Source organism: Onychomys torridus, chromosome 11 (assembly GCF_903995425.1).
Source record: "Onychomys torridus chromosome 11, mOncTor1.1, whole genome shotgun sequence".
Classification (NCBI taxonomy): Eukaryota; Metazoa; Chordata; class Mammalia; order Rodentia; family Cricetidae; genus Onychomys; species Onychomys torridus.
In genome coordinates this window covers 53,913,742-53,934,266 of record NC_050453.1, presented here as the reverse complement: position 1 = coordinate 53,934,266, position 20,525 = coordinate 53,913,742, and the positions used below count along the sequence as shown (strand labels likewise).

The 20,525-nt window shown below is 39.4% G+C and overlaps 1 protein-coding gene across 1 annotated transcript in view; it reads left to right on the top strand.

Annotated features, from left to right (window-relative positions):
• Positions 1–20,525, top strand: part of Aspm (assembly factor for spindle microtubules) — a 56,589-nt gene that overhangs the window by 18,608 nt on the left and 17,456 nt on the right. The window contains exons 8-17 of the mRNA XM_036203025.1: positions 1,676–1,817; positions 2,340–2,470; positions 3,043–3,218; positions 4,240–4,385; positions 4,474–4,559; positions 5,140–5,361; positions 6,699–6,906; positions 6,996–7,141; positions 7,418–7,546; positions 9,916–10,110. Coding sequence (XP_036058918.1) covers positions 1,676–1,817; positions 2,340–2,470; positions 3,043–3,218; positions 4,240–4,385; positions 4,474–4,559; positions 5,140–5,361; positions 6,699–6,906; positions 6,996–7,141; positions 7,418–7,546; positions 9,916–10,110 — 1,581 coding nt within the window. The remainder of the gene's footprint in view (positions 1–1,675; positions 1,818–2,339; positions 2,471–3,042; positions 3,219–4,239; positions 4,386–4,473; positions 4,560–5,139; positions 5,362–6,698; positions 6,907–6,995; positions 7,142–7,417; positions 7,547–9,915; positions 10,111–20,525) is intronic.

The window sequence follows — 20,525 nt, the reverse complement described above, 5'->3', positions numbered from 1 at the left end:
CTTAGTACTGGCGAGGTAGAGACATTGAGTATCAGCAAGTGAGTATCAGCTATATAGTGAATTCCAGGGTAGCCTGGGCTACATATTGAGAACCTGTCTCCAAATTTTTTTAAGAATTTAAAACTGACTGTGTTAGACAGCTACAAACTAATTATAACAGCATTGCATGGTAATGTCATTGCACAATAGTATCATCACGTGAGTGCTTCATTACATGATAGTGTCATTGTATGATAGCATCATCACATGATAGCATCATTGCATAAACGATAACATCATCACATGATAGTGTTACTGCATGATAGTGTCATTGCTAAAATGTTTTATTTCAATTGTTACCCTCTCCTTTCATTATTAAATAAACCACACATCAATATAGCTCTGCTTCATATGTCAAATAATAATTCTGGAGTCTCAATTGAAGTAGATAACGCCCTCCTTCCCTAAATTTGGGACCTACCTTTCTTTGTGGTAAAGGACATGAAAAAAATTTTGATGTAGAAATTTTCAGTGCCTTTTGAAATTGCTGCTTTAAAATTAACCTTATTTATTTTTAAATTTATCTTTTCAAGTTATATATAAAAATATAAAACTATTATGTGGTGCTGTGTTATGTTTTGATGTATATATACATTATATATTGTCTAATTAATCTTTAACATTTATTCCTCCAAGCATTTATCATTTCCTAATGTTGAAACTTTCAAAATCCTTTCTGGATCATTGTTATACTTACTAACCTCTGTCACCCTGCTGTACCACAGCATCCCAGAACTTCTCACTCTGACCCAATGACCTTTGAAACCTGATTAGATGTGGTTTGTGTCACTTGTATCCATGTTGAGTCAGTCAGAGTACAGTGTCTGTCCAAGTACAGCCTGCAGGAATAACTAACCTTTCACAGGAGATACAAACCCAGCAACAGGCAGTGGAATGTACAGTCCTTTCACAGGGAAAAGGGGTATCAGGAATTGAACCCTAGTCCATTTTATTTTACTCCAAGACCTTAGGATTCTGCAAATGGCATGATATTTGATGATATTACAAAAGCTTCAAAAGCGAAAAATTAAGAACATGAAGATAAATTTCTCTATTTTTGACTGTGATCAGCTTTAATGATTGTGCTTTCATCATTCTGTGTTTTTCCATGTCGGTTTACAAAATATAATTCAGTATATTTTTAGTTATTTCTAATTGTCTTGAAAATCATCAGTCAGCATGTTAATGTTAAACGAATTTCACATTTGCAGTTGGTTTTGTGCATACCTATACTTCTCAATAATTTTCTTATATTATTTATTGATAGCTTCACATTAACGATTAGAAAAGTTTATATAGGTTTCTGTTTTATTTTAATGACATGCTTCTTAAGACAATCATTAAATTTGAGCAGTGTGCCTATACTTGGTAGGTCTTTAATTGAGAAAGAAAACTTAAACCGTAAATGGCTTTCTCAGATGATGGGTAAGTTTGTCTTTGTATATTTGGGAGTTTATCAGACACACTAAAAATGCATACAGGTTATATGCACAGTTTAGGGACACTTAGCCTCCATGTCACTTCTGTGCTGTTTTAGATTCCTTAGAAGACAGTAGCCTTCTCTCCTCCAGCAGCTTCCTCTTCCTTCTTAGGGTTAATGTAACCCTGGTCTTGCTTTGCCTTCTTGTCTTTGCAGACAGTCTATGGCGAGCTGGTCCCTCTGGCAGACAACAGTGACATCACAGGGCTGGCTATGTTCATTCTGAACCGCTTACTTTGGAATCCTGATATAGCAGCTGAATATAGACACCCCACTGTTCCTCTTCTGTTTCGCGATGGTGAGTATCTCCACACACGATGCAAAATGGCATGTTATCGTCCCTCTTAGCTTGCATTTTACTTTCTTCAGTCATTTTAAATAGGTCTCTGCTTTGACTACCTTTTCTTCTCTTACCCTCAGTCTTTGCCCTTTCCTCCACCACTGTTTAAATTTCTTGTCGTCTCCACCCTGTCTCACCCCAATAGGTTGTAAGTCCTATGGGGCTGTATCTGTTTTAGTTTGGTGCTAACTATACAGCACCTACAGCGATACTCCCGAATAGTAGTGGGTGTTCATTAAATATTTGTTGAATAAGAGCAGCTAAATGTCATTGCTGTCACTGTGTTGTCCCTCCCACAGACTGGGCATATTAAATAGTGCTTGTCCTATAGAATTATGGGAGAGACTCAAACCTGCAAATTGCTAAGAAAAAGCACATGGTGATTTAGGTGTAGTTGCTACTGTTTTTGCTAGCATATGATTATCATTGCCTTCCGTAGATAAACTTATCGGTGTTTTGTTTGTTTGTTTGTATGTTAAGGTCATGAAGCAGCTTTGTCTAAGTTCACACTGAAAAAATTACTGTTGTTGATCTGTTTCCTTGACCACGCTAAGATTTCCAGACTTATTGATCATGATCCCTGCCTCTTTTGTAAAGATGCTGAATTCAAGGTATCGTTTTCAACAGATGTCTTTCATTTTCCTTTCCAAACTTTTTCTTGCTCTGGTGGTACGTTTTCTGTCATAAAAAGCATTCGTGTTGCAGTGAACACATTCATGAGTGGAACAGGAGTGAGAATCTGTATAGTAACTCTTTCTTTATTCCTTTCTCCTGTGTAGGACTCAGTTTATCCATGGGTATGTCTCATTTTTGTCTTACAGTGTGCCTGTGGACCTCAGATCCCAGATGTAGAATGCCTGCTTTTGGTTGAATGATAGTTTCCCGTTCTTTTTTACTCTTAATTTTGATTTGAGAATATACTAGGCTATGCTGCTGCAGAATTAACTTTGGGAGAGTATCTTCCCTGTTTTAGGTCATAGGTTACCCAATTAGCTTCTGTATTTAATTGTGAACAATTTTCACAAGGTCTTGAATTGGAAATATGAATTTGCATTTACCTTGGTCATAGGCATTCTCTTTATACTCCTCATAGTATTTCTTAAGCACAGAATGGTTTTGAGATTTGTTGTTGTCATAAATAAAATCATAATATTGATAGATAACTCATGCTTCCTGTTTTCAGGCTAGTAAAGAACTTCTTCTAGCCTTTTCACGAGATTTCCTGAGTGGTGAAGGTGACCTTTCTCGTCACCTTAGCTTACTGGGTTTACCTGTGAGCCATGTTCAGACACCACTTGATGAATTCGATTTTGCTGTTACGAATCTTGCTGTGGACCTACAGTGTGGGGTGCGCCTTGTGTAAGTATAAGTTACAGATTTACTTAATGGGCTAGACTAAAATGATTTTGGAAAGTGTCATTTTCTGTACTAATATTTTAAAAGTAATCTATAATACAATAAATTCATGATTTTAAAAACTGCCCGAGATTACTCTTTGAGAAAAACGAGTTATGAGTTATGCTACACATCTTTGTTTTCACTGCTGTTATGGGAATAGGATCTGTGGGTGGGAGCTACCAGTGTCCTAGAATAGTGGTCCTGAAGAACACGAAGCCGATTTAAATATTGAATGATAGTTTCCCGTTCTCTTTTACTCTTAATTTTCATTTGAGAATCAACTAGGCTCTGCTGCTGCAGAATTAACATTTTGTGTCAGCGGTAGCTTTTCCTGGCTTCCTTATCTCTTTAGGCTGGTTTTGAGTGTATTCATCTTATTTATGTATAATGAAGTTCGAATAATAGTGATGCTGTCAGGAGTTGGATTTCAGATTCTGAGGTACCTCTCTTAGGTAGGGATTTTCATAGTCATCTGCTATGAGTTGGAGACTGATGAACATCTCAGCTTGCATCTCACTTCTGTCATTACTTGCTGACCATGTGGCTGAGTTTACTTAACTGCTCTAAGTCATGGTTCCTTCTGTCAAGAAAAAGACTAGGAGCAGTTAATGTCTAATGATGAGATTTACTTGGTGACTATAAAATAAGAGAAGCAAGTCCTTGCTTGGTGTGTGGAACATACCACATCTTAATCCCCGCCCCACATTTCCCCCAAACTCCTTCCCTCCTCACCCGCTTCTGTCTCACTGCGTAGAACTCTGTTGATTTGTTCATGTGTGCATGTGTCTTGTGTTTTTCTTTCTCACGTGTTTGTAGACCTCAAACCTCCAGACTTAAAATGAGAAGAAATTCCGCTTGCTAACTGAAACAGTGGAAATTTGGCATAGTGTCCTTTTGTCCTTACTGTGCATATAGTTTTGTGATTTACATGGGCAGTAACTTTATTTACATGAAGCTTCTTTGAAAATTTCTTTACTGCTAGGCGAACCGTGGAGCTTCTCACACAGAACTGGAATCTGTCAAAGAAACTCAGGATTCCTGCAATAAGTCGAGTTCAAAAGATGCACAATGTCGATCTTGTTCTTCAGGTTCTCAAATCACGAGGGGTTCAACTAACCGACGAGCATGGTAAAAGTGAACAGGAATAAAATTTAGTGTCTTTGCTGAGCCTTGATGTGTGCATACATTGTGCTAATGGACTGCTTTTCACTTGTAGGAAACACTATCTTGTCTAAGGATATCGTGGATCGGCACAGAGAGAAAACACTTGGGTTGCTTTGGAAAATAGCTTTTGCTTTTCAGGTATTGTATGTTTACCATACTTTTTTGAAGTTAACTTTGAATGCTGATTACTAAAATAATTTTTAATCCAATGAAGACTGGCAATAGTCACTATCACTTTTTGGGCTTTATTCTATGCTAGGAACTGTGATAACTGCTTTAGGTTTAATCCTTTTTATACCATGGACAATGTCAATATTGCTTCCTCCCTCATAAAAGAACTGAAGCTAACATTTCCATCTTAAAAGAAATAGAGCAAAATGTAGAGCCCAGACTGTGTAGACTCAAATTTCATATTTTTCAGTTGTGAGCCTAGCCTTTAATGGTTGAGCCATCTCTTCATCCCCAAATTCTGTTTTTTTAACCACTAAACATTTCTGTCATTTATATGTGGGAGCTATTTGCCACTAAGAATATGAAGTTTTTATGTTAAAATACACAGTTTAGGTGTTTTTTGTTGGATTTAAGAAAAAATCCTCACGTGTGTGTTGGGTATATATTGGCTGGCCAGCAAGTTCCCAGGATGCATCTGTTTAATTTTTGAAGCTTTAAAATGAAATATGAAAAACAAAAAGGTATTTAAGTTTTCTATACTTTTCAGGTGGATATTTCCCTTAATTTAGAACAATTAAAGGAAGAAATTGATTTTCTGAAACACACATACAATATAAAAAGAGCAACATCTGCCTTATCATGCCGTTCCCAAGCTGTTACTACTAAGCAAAGGGACAAAAGGAAGAGTGGGTCCTTTGAACACTATGGTGACAGTGTGAAGTTATTGATGGATTGGGTAAACGCCGTTTGTGCCTTCTATAATAAACAGGTAAGTCTTTTTGTTTTTGCTTTCATTTAACATATTTCAAACCTTAGCTAAAGTCGAACGACTTTAAAGTCTAATAATTGATCAGGTTGATACTTTCTGAATAATACATCCTTATAAGTATAAATACTTGAAAAACTTTCCCACATAATTATAAGCTCCTTGATAAGGAAAATTAAACCAGACCAACAGTACAGATTGCATGTTACTGGGGATCTAGTGAATTGTTGCACCTCAGAGACTTGTTACTAGAAACATTGTTAGCTGTCTGGGTGGCCTGTGTTTTAATCACATCCTTGAGCGTTAAAGATGTGATCAGTCATTACTTGGGAATTTAGTAAGTAGCTGAAAAAGAAACGTATTTCTTTTTCTGAAGTCGGTAGTGACAGTTTGTCTGGTTGCTCACTGTGAGTGTCGGTGCTTCTTCTCTGCTGAGGTTGAAGGGCAGCACTGCCTTCCCGCGTCTGCTCTTTCCGACCTTTTCATGGTCTGTATGCTTTTGTATTTTCTGCTTTTCTTTGATTTCCTGCTTTAAAACTGTCCCCAGATGTAGTGTTGAAGCACCTAGTGACATTCCCAAGGGAGACTGTCCATCATATTTCAGGTCGACCACTTGGTAAATAAGCTTCTTGTTGGCATCCATTCCAGTGCTGTGGGCCATGAGGATAATGTCACTTCATTCTGGAAACATGTGAACCACGGTTTATGATTCATGGACATGTTGGAGCTTAACCTCGTTTTTCCATTAAGAGATTGGTTCACTTCCAAATTTGATGTTCATGAGTAATGACGACTGAGTATAATTCTTATAGTTTCCCGAAACCTGCCATAATGCATGACAGGGCACTGGGTGTCTTAACATACAATTTTATTCTTTCAGTAGTTGTGGAGGCCAGAAGTCTAAAAGCAAGGTGTTGGCCAGTCCATAGGCTCATCAAAGGCTGTTCTCCCCGCCCTGTTCTTGCGTGCTGGTAGAAGGCAGCCACCCTGTCTGTTCTTTGGCTTGGAGCTGCACTCGTCCCTCCCTTCCTGTGCCATTACTCAGTGTTGTGTGTTTCTAGCCATGCCACTCTGTTTTTCAAATAAAGTCATATTCTGAGGTTCTGGGAAGGGTAATGATGTCGTGAAAGATGCTATCCAACCAAGGACAGTAATACTATGATGATCAAACCCTACTTTTGAAACGTTCTTTAAGAACTGAAAGTTTGGCTCTGCCTGGTGTTAATGCCATCTGCCTTACCAATTAATAAGGTTTTAGCTCTTATAAGGAAATGAACTGCTAAATATGTTTATGCTACCGTCTAATTGGGACTGCTGGCTTCTCTGGTATTTGTGTGCAGGTGGAGAATTTTACGGTGTCTTTCTCAGATGGCCGTGTGCTGTGCTATCTCATCCACCACTACCACCCGTGCTATGTGCCTTTTGATGCCATATGCCAGCGTACTACTCAGTCCGTGGCCTGCGCACAGACTGGGTCAGTGGTGTTAAATTCTTCATCTGAATCGGAGGGAGGTTGTCTGGATCTGTCTCTTGAAGCCCTTGATCACGGTTAGTCCCTTTGGTTTGATTAAGTATTCGGCTTCTTTGCCGTGTCTGATTTTTGGCCTCATTCATCTCTTTGTCACTTGTGTACGTAGTAGAAAATACTCCAGAACTATACAAAGAGCTTCTAGAAAATGAGAAGAGAAATTTCCATTTGGTGAGATCTGCAGTGAGAGACCTTGGAGGAATACCTGCTATGATTCATCATTCAGACATGTCAAATACAATTCCAGATGAAAAGGTCAGGGAATGATTTCTCCATAGTCACTCTGTTTCGTTCTGTCTTGTTTTTCTAGACAGGGTTTCTTTGGATAGTCCTGGCTGTCCTGGAACTTGCTGTGTAGACCAGGGTGGCCTCAAACTCAAGAGATCAGCCTGCCTCTGCCTCCTGAAGGATGGGATTAAAGCTGTGCACCACAATGCCTGGCTGATAATCACTCTTAATGAGGCACAGAGGATGATAGTGTGTCCTGGTTCCCTCCTGACCCTCTGCTTTCGTCTTTTGTATTTTTCTTAGGTGGTTATTACCTATTTGTCATTCCTTTGTGCAAGGCTTTTGGATCTCCGTAAAGAAATAAGAGCTGCCCGACTTATACAGACAACTTGGAGAAAATATAAACTCAAAAGAGACCTAAAACACCATCAGGTAATTGTGAAAAATGAGAACAGTATTTCACAGGATTCCAGTGAATTTTACAAAGAGATGGTTGAGGTAAACGTATTAATTGCATATAGTTTTGGGATGCAGAGATGTAAATATAGTATACTTGTGTATTTTCCTCCTCCACCTTTTCCCACATAATATGCTGTAGGCCATATTCTGCTTGTAAATTTGGGAAGAAAAAGCTGAGGGTACTTGCCTCACCTCTTCCCTTTTTCTACTGCAATCTACCCTGTCTCCAGAGATTGGAAACTATCTCTCAAGGTCTCAGTTGTGCTTTGCATGGACTTCAGTGCTCAGTAACCCTCTGATCCAGTCATGTTGACAATCAAAGTGAGCCATCAAAAAGGCCAATTTGAAAGAAGTTTTAATAGTTCTGGTTACATTTTTTGGTTAATCTGATCACTTCTTACTTGCCTTCTCCTGCTGACTGTAATCTCACTCTTACACCGAGATGATGGCAGGCATCTGTATCTGTCTCTCTATTGGGAGCATTGTGTAGCATCCTTCTAGGTCCTCTTAGGCATTTCCTGAGCTGCTAGGCTGATACGGATTATCCTGAGATACCTTTTCAGCTTTTAGAGTTTGGTTTTATGTCATTACTATACTTAGTATAAAGCCTCTATAGAGTCATTCAAGCTGTATGGTAACAAACTGGCAGGTGGACAGTGCTTCCTGGGTCCCCTGATAAGTTCAGCCTGTCGGTTTTCCTATCCATAAGTAGACACAAACGAAATTAAATTAAATCATAGTATGTGGTTCATGTATGGGGGGAAATAAAAGAAACTGGCAGCTGGATGGTGCACTAGTAGGATGGCATTGGAAATGATGGCCTGCTTTAGAGCAGGGTCAATAATTGTAGATGTGCGCACAGTAGCCTTAGCTGAGGGGAGTTTTCTAGCTAACTCTTGTAGTGTATTTGCCTCCCTCTATCATCAGCTGATCTAGTGACGACAGATAAAGTTGTGAGTTTTAGTCGCTTCTTGCAATTGAGTTCACTTTCATTTCACTTGAGTCTCTTTCATTCAGGATGCCCTTGGTGTTTTTAATGTTGATCCAAACATTCTATATTTCTGAGCTGTATCATTCTAAAATCTTTTTTTTTTTTAAATCAATTACCGTTATTTGAGTAGTGTGCTTCTAGCTGAATTTATTTGCAGACAAGTGCTTAGCAGAGGCATGGGAAATGCTGTGTGACGGTCTCATCCCTTTCGCAGGTATCATTCCTCTGTCCCAAATTTAGAATTGTCTAGTTTATTGTCTTCTCCTCATGGTCTAGTCCATGACCTTTCCTGTTTCTTGGTATTTGTGTTAATTTATTGATTGTTCTTTTCATATTTTCGAGTGTCCCCACACTGCAGCAGCTTCCATACAGACAGCACCCATTGACGGTTAGTGACTAATCCTTGGCATTTGTCGCTAGCTTCTGTGGAGCCCACCCTTTCATGTGAGATGCTCCAGACGGTACCATAAAGGGCGTCAGTCATGCTTTATGTTGTTCCCTTCCACCAGAGGAAATGATTCTCATATTCCAGTTTCTACCTCAGGTTGAGTTAAGAGTACAGCCAGGCGATTAAAGGCACGGGCTTTCAAGCCGACAGACTCGCCAGATCCTGGCTGTCTATAGACTGACAAGCCATTGGACTTTGTGCCTCATTAGCCCAGGTCATAGTGCTGTATCTTCTGTCCATGGTCCTGAGGAGGTTTAAATGATCATTTATGCAGTGTTAGATAGGAAATGCTTGGTGGTCGCACTAGTCACTTTCAGAAGTAACACCAGTGGAGATGGGAGAGTGCTGGATCCTGTTCCCAGGATGCACGCTTCTCCTGGGTCACTCACATTGCTGCACCTCTCAGCACGAGTTCTCTCAGTGAAGACTGTGTCCCCTCTTCCTTGTGGGTCTTGGCTTAATGCCCCACGTGTTTGGTCATGAAGGGAGAGGTGTATTGTTTCCCCTCTTTTGTGTGTGTGTTGCTTTGTTCAAATGTGACAAAGCCATCTACCTTACACTGAAAGGCATGTTTTGTTTCTTCCATGCAGCTTTTCCTGTGAGTTCACTGCATCCACATCAGAGTCTTACTTAGGATTTGTGATAGACCAGACATGTCTGTGAACTTGAGATTAGTTTAATTCTTAGGAATCCTGTTTCTCGCAAATAGTTGCCTCTTTGACATGCCCCAAAGCATCAGTACCCCCAGGATGAACATAAGACGCCTAGATAGAGTAGGGAATGGTTTTTCTAGGATAAATTGACAATATGGTTAATATGTAGAAATTTATTGTTTTACAAAGAATAAAAATTTAAAGTAATGGTTAACTCAAATTTGTTTTTCTTTTCTTTTCCTCATTAAAGGAAAGAGATAAAGCTGCTAGAATTATTCAGTCAGTTGTTCGCAATTTTCTAACCAGACAAAGATTGCAAAAAAAGGCTAATGCAGCTCTGATCATTCAAAAATGTTGGCGAAGAGTCTCAGCACAAAGAAAGTTGCTAATGCTGAAAAATGAAAAACTGGCCAAAACTCAAAGTAGATCAGCATTGCTTATTCAGGTATGCTATTCTGGAATTATATTGAAATGTCAAACATTTTCATGCTTTTTTTCTAGCTTAGAAGGACATATGAGATAGAATTTTCAGTGACCATCTCTCAAGATTCACTGTTGTCCCTTGATGTGTCAGGAGGGGATTGGTCCTGGTACCCCATGCAGATACCCAGTCCTGGAAGTATTTCCATATCACTTCTGTACTTCCTCCCATATATTTCAAACCATCCAAAGCTTCTTTATAGGACCCAGTCCTGGGTAAGTGCCCTGTGGACTGTAGCTGTGTGGATTGCTCAGGGAGCAGAGACAAGGAGAGTTTCTGCATATTGGGCCAGACACATGCTCTTTCCTCGGGTGTTTCCCATCTGTCACTAGTTTGAGTTCAAGGATGGGAAACTGGAGGCCCCAAGAGCTGACTGCCCAGTTAACTAGGCACTTGACACCCCTTGGTGTCTGCTGAACGTTGCTGTATTCAGCATATGGCTGGCACGGGCGGCCCCTGGCTGGCTTTGTTTTATATTGAGCTTTGTGACCTTTGACTATGAGAAGTGCTGCATGCCATGCTATTCTGCTGTCCTTTACTGTGAATATTATGCTTATAACTGGTTAATAGATTGCCTATATTTTTTTTCTTTGAGAGACAAAAATGTTCCATACATGGGTATCAATTAATTTTTATAATGAATTCTAACATTAGTGAGATATGCTATTTACATTCATCCCTTATAAATGTACCTCTTTTAGAAATTTAAAAGCTTTGTTTCTGTCCACTTGGAAAGTTTCTTGGTAACTTTGATATGTAGTAGCATATAGAGCAGTTTTGATAATTTTATTGATAATTAATTCCCTTTGTATTGTTTCAAGCTTTCGTGTCAATTGGGGCTGAGCTGTTCTTCTGTGTTTTTCCTTCAATATTCTGTTCTGTTGATCCTTTTTGTCTGTTTAGTCTTGCTTCATAGCCTCACTTGAATTTTGGACAAGTAGCAGCTAGAGCTTCAGGCTTTGTCAATGACCAGCTGATAATGTCTTCTCATCTGTATCTTGTCTTTATTTTCTTGTAGGTATTTTGCAAAAGCCAATGTATTTTATCCTGGGTCCAAATTTTAAATAGGAAGTCATGGAGCATGTAGAATCCTCAGATAGGACAGTAAATCACAAGTCATAAAAAAGAAAATTTTCCGTTTTGATGGGTTCTTGAATTCTGTTTACAAGCATTTGATTGAGAATTTTTGTATCTGTGTTCATGGAGAAGATTGGCTATAAATACATTAGTTTTGATATGTCTTTATTTGGTTTGGTATCAGGGTACATAGAAGGAAGTTGGCAGTATCCCTTTCTGTTTTATGGCATGCTTTGTAAAACATTCCTGTTGATTCTTTAAAGTTCTGGTGGCATTACACAGTGAACCCACCTGAACTTGGACTGTTTTTAGTTAAAAAATTTAAGAAAAAAAAGATTTATTTAGTATATGTTTTCATGTATGGTTATATACCATGTGTGTGCCTAGAGGCCAGAAGAGGACATCAGATCCCTGGGAACTGAGTTATGGATAACCATGAGCTACCATGTGGGTGCTTGGGACCAAAACCAAGTCCTCTGCAACAGTAACAAGTACTCTTAACTGCTGAGCATTCTCTCTAGCTTTAAACTTGCTTTCAAAATAGTGCTTTGATCTTGTTGCTTGTTATAGATCTAGTTAAATTGTTTATCTGCTATTTTAATTTTCACTGAGTCTAGATGTCCATTTTTTTTCCAGTTTATTGGAAGACAGGTCTATTTGTGTAGTAATTATTTTCTTCTATCATTACTTCCCTCCCACACCACCCCAGGGTGCCCCCCATATCTCCCAACTTTACTTCCTTAACTCTTTTGACAACTCATTGTTGGGTGACTTTTCCAAATAAATGTCTACTTATCCCAGATAGTATACCAACAACAGACCAAAAACAATTCCAGCCTAGTCTAGGTTAAAGAACCATTGCGTGTTTTTTTGGAGTTTAAAGGCTTATGGGTAATAAGGTAATTCCTTATATGACCTCAGAGGGGGCCCTTATGAGCTTGTAATTTTCAGGAGTTTCCTGTGACTTGTGAGTTTTGTTTATTTCCTGAGTCTTAATTAGCCTCCCTTCAGGAGGGGATGTTTTGGTTTGGAAGAAATAACTATGTAGTTGCCATTCATTATCAGTGTGTTCAGTCTCCAGTAATTTGTATATGTTTTGTGTTTCTCTTACATTTGATTTCTTGTTCTGTCCAATTCTGGAGAGATAGAATATAAGGAATTATTTGAGCTTTACTGTATTCGTGTCCTAGTATATGATGTATTTTCGAGAAAGTTCCATGGACTGTTAAGAAGAACATGTGCTCTGTATATGTTATGTCCATTGGTGTATATACTATCAGGATGACCTGTCTTTTGGTGAGAGTGTGTGATATTGAAGTCATCCATTACTTCTCTGTTGGGATTAATTTATATTTTTATATCCAGTGGAGTTTGTTCTGAGAACTTAAATACAGCTATGTTTGCTGACTCTAAGTTAGAATAACAATGTCCTCTTGAAGACTACCTTGTCAGAGAATGGAGGGACACCTGCTTGTTTCCTTAGGGTTACTTTGCTCATCCTTTTTTGCTAAGGTAGTACCAATCTTTAGTGGCGAGGTGCATTTTTTTAGAGGCAGCAAGGAATTGGATCCAGTCTCCTAGTTTTCAGCCTTTGATTGGTGAATTAAGACCATTAGCTTTCAGAGTTGTTATTGAATTGTCTATGTTAATTCCTGCCAGCTAGATAGCTTTGTAGTGTTTGGTCTATTTTTATTCCTCATTTGCTTCTCTTCAGTGCTAGCATGGTTTATTCTATCCTTAGCTTCCTGGATGAATTTATCTTTCTCTTCAGTCTGAAGCATTCCTGTAGGTGTTTTATGTAGTGGCAATTTAGTGGTCATGAATTCTTTCAACTTGTTTTTTTGTTATTTTGTTTTGTTTCTTTTCATGCGCAATTGTTATTTCTCCTTTAGTTATGATAGTTTTGCTGGATATAGTAATTTGGGACGGCAGTCACTTTGTATTAGCACATAGACTATGTTCTCTTCTCCTCTCCAATTGTCCTTAAGCTACCTAACCTGGGCATTCTAAATTTGGCACACACACACCTAAAGCTTTTCATTTTCTTCATGGTTCAGATGGTAATCATGTTTTCATGTTATTTATTGGTCATTTCTTTTCTTTTGAGAACCACCAGTTTAGTTAATTTGTTTGTGTACTTCTTGATTGGACAACTTAGAATTTGGCTGGGTTCACGTTTGAGTTTTTATTCTAGATATTACTTCCTGTCAGTCATCTAGCAGACAGACTATGTCCAATTCTATAGCTGTTCTTTCTGCTTCTGTGCTTTGCTGTGAAGAAGCTTTTTAAGTTGATGCGATCCCATTTGGCAATATTCACTTCTTGAGCACCATCAGATTCAGATCTTATACTAAGGGCTTTATTTCACTTGTTTCCTATGAGATGAGAGACAAAGGTCTAGATTCACTCTTCTGTATGTAGATTTCCAGATTTCCCAGCACCATTCATTAAAGTCGTTTCTTTTTTCTTTTTTTGGTTTTTCGAGACAAGGTTTCCCTGTGTAGCTTTGCGCCTTTCCTGGAACTCACTTGGTAGCCCAGGCTGGCCTGGAACTCACAGAGATCCGCTAGCCTCTGCCTCCCAAGTGCTGGGATTAAAGGCATGTACCACCACCACCCGGCTAAAGTCGTTTCTTTAATATATGTTTGGACACCATGGTTGAAAATCTGGTGGCAGCAGGTACACAAGTTTCTATTTCCTGTGTCCTACTTTTTGATCTATAGGTCTGTTCTGTGCAGGCATCCTGCTGATTTGAGTAGTGTAAGCTATTCATTTTTAGTTGACAGACTCAATGTTGTGCTATGCAGGGCTGTTCAAGTCTTACCTCCCTTAACATAAAAATTCACTAGCATTTTAGTGACAGACTCTAACAGTGACATTGAAACATCTGCAGAGCTGTTTATACTCCTCAGTCCCTTTAGCTTGAGTAATTTACCAGCAGATGTCTAAGGGACGTAGATTAAAAGCTTAATATTTGCAAGTCTGAGCAGCACATCTGCTTTACTTTGTCAACTATAGAAACATAAGAAATAATACTTTCTAAATAACTAGTAACTTTGCACAAATAATCTGGAGTGTACTTGTATATATATTATAATTAACATCTTGTTATGAAGAAAAACAATATAGTACACATACTCTCTTGTCTTGAAAGCCCATGTGAGACAGTAAACTTCACAGCAAAGAAGTCAACAGAATGAATGTTTCTTTAGGGTATGCTTAGACCAAGCATGGGGCCTTCACATGTCAAGCCAAAAAAAATTACTTCTTTGACTTTATATACAATCATCTGTATGTCTCATACACAGAGAATTTGTTCTAGGTTCCTGGAAGATTCCAAAATTCTGTATATAAACAAGATTGTTATAAAATGGCATGGTATTTGCATTTTCACAGCAACCAGTATACTTAGTTAGCATCTCTGGACTACCTCCTACAATAAATACTTTTCAAGAGTCATTGGCTTTAATGTCTAGAACATTAAGTTAAGAAACAAGGGAAAAACTCTGTTGAAACAAGGGAAAAACAAGCACATTTTCTGTTTTTCTCTATTTTTGGAACATTATAACATTTGGAACATTGTGAACTGGTATGGGTGTTGGGATCCGAACTCAGATTGTTGGACCTGGGTGGCTAGCCATCTCTCCAGCTCTTAGCATGGTTATTTAATTTAATTTATTTATTTGGTTTTTTTTTTAATTAAGAAATTTTTTATTCATTTTACATACCAACCACAGATCCCTCTCTTATCACCCTCCAGCCTCACCCCCTCAACCCCTCCTCCACAAAGGTATGGCCTCCCATAGTGAGTCAGCAAAGCCTGCCTGACACATTCATTTGAGGCAGGTCAAAGCCCCGCCCCCTGCATCAAGTCTGTGCAAGGTATCCCACCATAGGTAATGGACTCCAAAGAGCCAGTTCATGCACCAGGGGTAGATCCCATTCCCAGTGCCAGGGGCCCCTTAAACAGACCAAAAGACCCCAGACCCCTGGGATACTTTCGTCTGCAGGAGGCCCCCCCCCCCCCCCCAAACCAAGATTCCAAACCAGCAGATGCAACACGCAAGAGGAATTTATTCAGCACTGTCGCAAGTGGGCTCTCTGTCCTGGTCAGTCAGAGAGCCCTGAGCAGCAGTTACAAGCATTTTTAAAGGCAAAAACTACAAAATTAACATAAGATACCAGGTGCCCCGGGGTTGGCCCAATTTAAAAATCATAATATATTTATAATATATTTCAGCAATCATTTTGTTACGTGGGAAATTTTGTAACACTCGTTGTAAACTGGTTGGCTCAGGGGAAATCTAGGGGGAGCGGTTACTCTGGAGGGGAGTTCGCATAGTTACAGGCTTATGATTGGCTGACATTTGACCTAGTTTGCTGGACTCACCAGATGGTCCTTATCTTGGGTCCCGTTTGGGGAATTTTTAAACAGAGACTTATTATTATTTTTTAATCTATAATTACAGACCTTGTCCCAAGGCTGACGGCGGGACTCTGAAACTTTTTACTTATTTCCAGGGAGGGGATGGGTCAGTGTCTAACGCAAGCAAGTTTACAGAAGCAAAGTCAGCACTTTGCAATTGTAAAATGTATCTCTAATTTTTTTTTCCTCAAGACCAAGCTCCACAACTTGCTTAAGCAGAGGGCCTAGTCCAGGCCCATGCATGCCTCACAGCTGTTGTTCTAAAGTTCATGAATTTCTCTAGTTTGGTTCAGTTATATCTGTAAGTTTCCCCATCATGGTCTTGGCTGTTACTCTCTGCAACTGCTCCATCAGTTACTGGGTGGAGGCTCTATGATAACAGTTAGGGTATTCACCAATCTGGTTACCAGGGTAGGCTAGTTCAGGCATCTTCTCCACTAGTGCTAATGAGAGGACTGGGGGACCAGACGAGATCCATGACAGGTTTCTAATAGCCCTGTCAGGGATCAGGCCTTAATTTCGGTTTAATGGAACTGGCTGGAGCTGAGAGAACAGTTCTCGGGAAGACCACAACTCAAGGGCAACTAATCAGCAGGTGCCCCACAGCCTTCTGCTGTCTCAGTAGGAGCCACCCAACCTCCTGCTAGCTGAAGATAGCTTTCCCTACCCTGCAGCTGGAAGCTCCCTAACCACCAGAGTTTGCCACCAATCAGCCCCCCAGACTAATCTTTCCTCCACCAATCAGCACCAGATTAATCTCTCCTTCCTGGAATTCCCTTAACTCTGCTTAAAAGGAACTTTGGACCTCCCTTGGGGTTGCTATTTACGATCCCAATATGTTGGAAATAATAAATGTGCTTGCTGATTGCATGTGTGACTGATGGTCTTTATTGAGTTCTTCTCTCGGACCCTAACACTAGTAGTCTAAGCTGGGGTCATCCTTGTGGATTCCTGGGAACTTCCCTAGCACCAGGTTTCTCCTTATCCCCATGATGTCTCCCTCTATCAAGATCTGTCTTTCATTGCTCTCTCACACCATTCCTGTTCCAGCTCGACCATCCCATTCCCTTATGTTCTCATCCCCCATCCCCTCCCTCTATTGCCCCCATCACCCCCAGTTTACTCAGGAGATCTCATCTATTTCCCCTTCCCAGGGCAATTTATGAGTCCCCCTCTTTGGGTCCTCCTTATTCTGTAGCTTCTCAGGAGCTATAGGTTGCAATCTGGTTATCCTTTGCTTTACATCTAGTATCCACTTATGAGTGAGTACATACCATGTTTGTCCTTCTGAGTCTGGGTTACCTCACTCAGGATGATATTTTCTAGTTTCATCCATTTGCCTGCAAATTTCATCATATCATTGTTTTTCACTGCTGAGTAGTACTGCATTGCATATATGTACCAAATTTTCTTTATCCATTCTTTGGTTGGGGGCATCTAGGTTGTTTCCAGGTTCTGGCTATTATGAATAATGCTGCTATGGATATAGTTGAGCAAGTGTCCTTGTGGTATGATTGAGCATCCCTTGGGTATATGCCCAAGATTGGTATCATTGGGTCTTGAGGTTGATTGATTCCCAGTTTTCTGAGAAACCACCGTATTGATTTCCAAAGTGGCTGTACAAATTTGCACTTCCACCAGCAGTGGTGATATTTTGCTTGTGTCAGTAATATTTTGCTTGTGTCTGTGATTCTCTTCGTTGCATCTTTAGTTACCAGGATAATTGTAGCCTCATAAAAACGTTTGACAGTTTTCCCTCTGTTTCTATTGTGTGGAGCAGTTTGAAGAATATTGGTATTAGCTCATCTTTAAAATTCTGGTAGAATTCTGCACTGAAACCATCTTCTGATCCTGGACTTTTTTTAGTTGGGAGACTTTTTTTTTTAATAGTTGGGAGACTATATTTCCTTAGGGGTTATAGGTCTATTTACATAGTTTATCTGATCCTGATTTAATTTTGAAATGTGGTACTTATCCAGAAAATTGTACATTTCTTTTAGATTTTCCAATTTTGTGGTGTACAGGTTTTTGAAGTATGACCTGATGATTCTCTGGATTTCCTTGTCTGTTGTTATGTCCCCATCTCTGATTTTGTTAATTTGGATGTGCTCTCTCTGCCTTGTGGTTAGTTTTGATTTTCTCAAAGAACCAAGTCTTTGTTTCATTGATTCTTTGTATTGTTCTCTTTGTTTCTATTTTATTGATTTCAGCCCGCAATTTGATTATTTCCTGGCATCTATTCCTCCTGGGAGAGTTTGCTTCTTTTTGTTCTAGAGCTTTCAGGTGTGCTGTTAAGTCGCTAGTGTAAGATTTTTCCAACTTCTTGATGTGGTCATTTAATGCTATGAATCATCCTCTTAGCACTGCTTTCATAGTGTCTTATAAGCTTGGATATGTTGTACATTCATTTTCATTGAATTCTAGGAAGTCTTTAATTTCTTTCTTTATTTCTTCCTTGACCCATTGGTGATTCAGTTGAGCATTATTCAGTTTCCATGAGATTGTAGGCTTTCTACAATTTTTGTTGTTGTTGAAATCTAACTTTAAGTTATGGTGGTCCGATAAAATACAGAAGGTTATTCCACTTTTTTTGTGTTTGTTGAGATTTGCTTTGTGACTGAGTATGTGGTTGGTTTTAGATAAGGTTCCATAGGGTGCTGAGAAGGAGGTATATTCTTTTGTGTTAGGGTGGGATGTTCTGTAGATATCTATTAAGTCCATTTGAGTCATAACATCTGTTAGATCCCTTATTTCTCTGTTAAGTTTCTGTTTGACAGACCAGTCTATTGGTGAGGGTGGGGTGTTGAAGTCTCCCAGTATTAATGTGTGGGTTTTGAAGTGTGATTTAAGCTTCAGTAATGTTTCTTTATATATGTGGGTACCCTTGTATTTGGGACATAAATGTTTAGAATTGAGGCTTCATCTTTATGGATTTTTCCTGTGATGAATAAATAATATCCTTCATGATCTCTTTTGATTGATTTTAGTTTGAAGTCTATTTTGTTAGATCTCAGGATAGCTACCTACACCAGCTTGCTTCTTAAGTCCATCTGATTAGAAAGTCTCTTCCCAATCTTTTACTCTGAGGTAGTGTCTGTCTTTGAAGTTGAGGCGTGTTTCTTGTAGGCAGCAGAAGGATGTATCCTGTTTTCGTATCCATTCTGTTAGCCTGTGTCTCTTATAGGTGAATTGAGTCCATTGATATTAAGGGATATTAATGACCAGTGATTTCTAATTCCTGTTATATTTTTGATGGTAGTGTGTGTGTGTGTGTGTGTGTGTGTGTGTGTGTGTGTGTGTATTTCCCTTCTTTGGGATTTACTGCTGTGGAATTATCTATTGTCTGTGTTTTTGTGGGTGCATCTAACTTCCTTAGGTTGGAGTTTTCCTTCTAGTGCTTTCTGGAGGGTTGGATTTGTAGATAGGTATTGTTTAAATCTGGTTTTGTCTTAGAATATTTTGTGGACCCCAACTGTGGAGATTGAAAGTTTTGCTGGGTATAATAGTCTGGGCTGGCATCCATGGTCTCTTAATGTCTGTCCAGGACCCTCTGGCTTTCAGAGTCTCCATTGAGCAATCAGGTGTTATTCTCATGGGCCTTCCTTTATAAGTCATTTGGCCTTTTTCTTTTGCGGCTCTTAATATTCTTTCTTTATTCTGTATGTTTAGTGGTTTGATTATTATGTGGCAGGGAGACTTTCTTGGGGGTGGGGGTCTAGTCTATTTGGTGTTCTGTAAGCTTCTTGTACTTTCATAGGTGTTTCCTTCTTTAGCTTGGGAAAGTTTTCTTCTATGATGTTTTTTAATATATTCTCAGTGCTTTTGAGTTGGTATTCTTCTCTTTCTATCCCTATTATTCTTAGGTTTGGCCTTTTCATAATATTCCAGATATCCTGGAGCATTTTGTGTTATAACTTTTTTGGCTTTAGTGTTTTCTTTGACTGACAAGTCTGTTTCCTCTGTTGTATCTTCAGTGCCTGAGATTCTCTCTTCCATCTCTTGTATTCTCTTGGTTATGTTTGCAGCTGTAGTTCCTGTTCTTTTACTCAGATTTTCCAATTCCAGGATTCCCTTGGTTTGTGTCTTCCTTATTGCTTCTTTCTATTTCATTTTTTAGGTCTTGAGCTTTTCCTTCACCTGTTTGTTTTTTCCTTGGTTTTCATGGCTTCTTTAGGGGATTTATTGATTTCCAATTTTTTTGTCTTTTCCTCAATTTCTTCAAGGGAATTTTTCATTTCCTCTTTAAAGGCCTCTATCATCTTCATAAAGTTATTTTTAAGGTTGCTGTCTTCTGCTTCTTCTACATTGTGATGTTCAGAACTTGCTGTTGAAAAACCACTAGGTTTTGCTAGGGCCATACTGGTTTTTATGTTGTTTTATGTATTTTTGCACTGGCATCTACCCATCTCCTCCTCCAATTGGTGCAACAGGGTCTGTTTCTGAGGGAGTTGCTCATGGTCCAGTCTGTGCTAGCTGTGTCTGTGTCTCAGGGGGCCACTCTCAGTCCAATAGGGAGTCTTGGTCCAATCAGAGTTGGTGGATTCTGTGTCTCAGGGAGCTGCTCTTCATCTTATCAGAGTTCTTGGTCCTATTGGTCTAATCAGAGCTGGGGGATTCTTTGTCTCGGAGCCACTGAGATCGGAGGGGGATGGGTGGGTTTGGGGCACGAAGTGGGTCTTGTAGATTGCAGGGTTGGTCCAATGGGGAGTGTTGGTGGGGATGCCTGCCTACAGGAGTCATCTCTGCTGTACTGCACCTGGGTCAGTGATAGGTGGGGGGAAGTGGGCACAGGTTGTATTCCCAGGGTCTGGGTCCTAGAGACAGTACTCTTGGACTGGGAGAAGAGACACTCACCTCTTGGTCTAGTCAGAGCTGG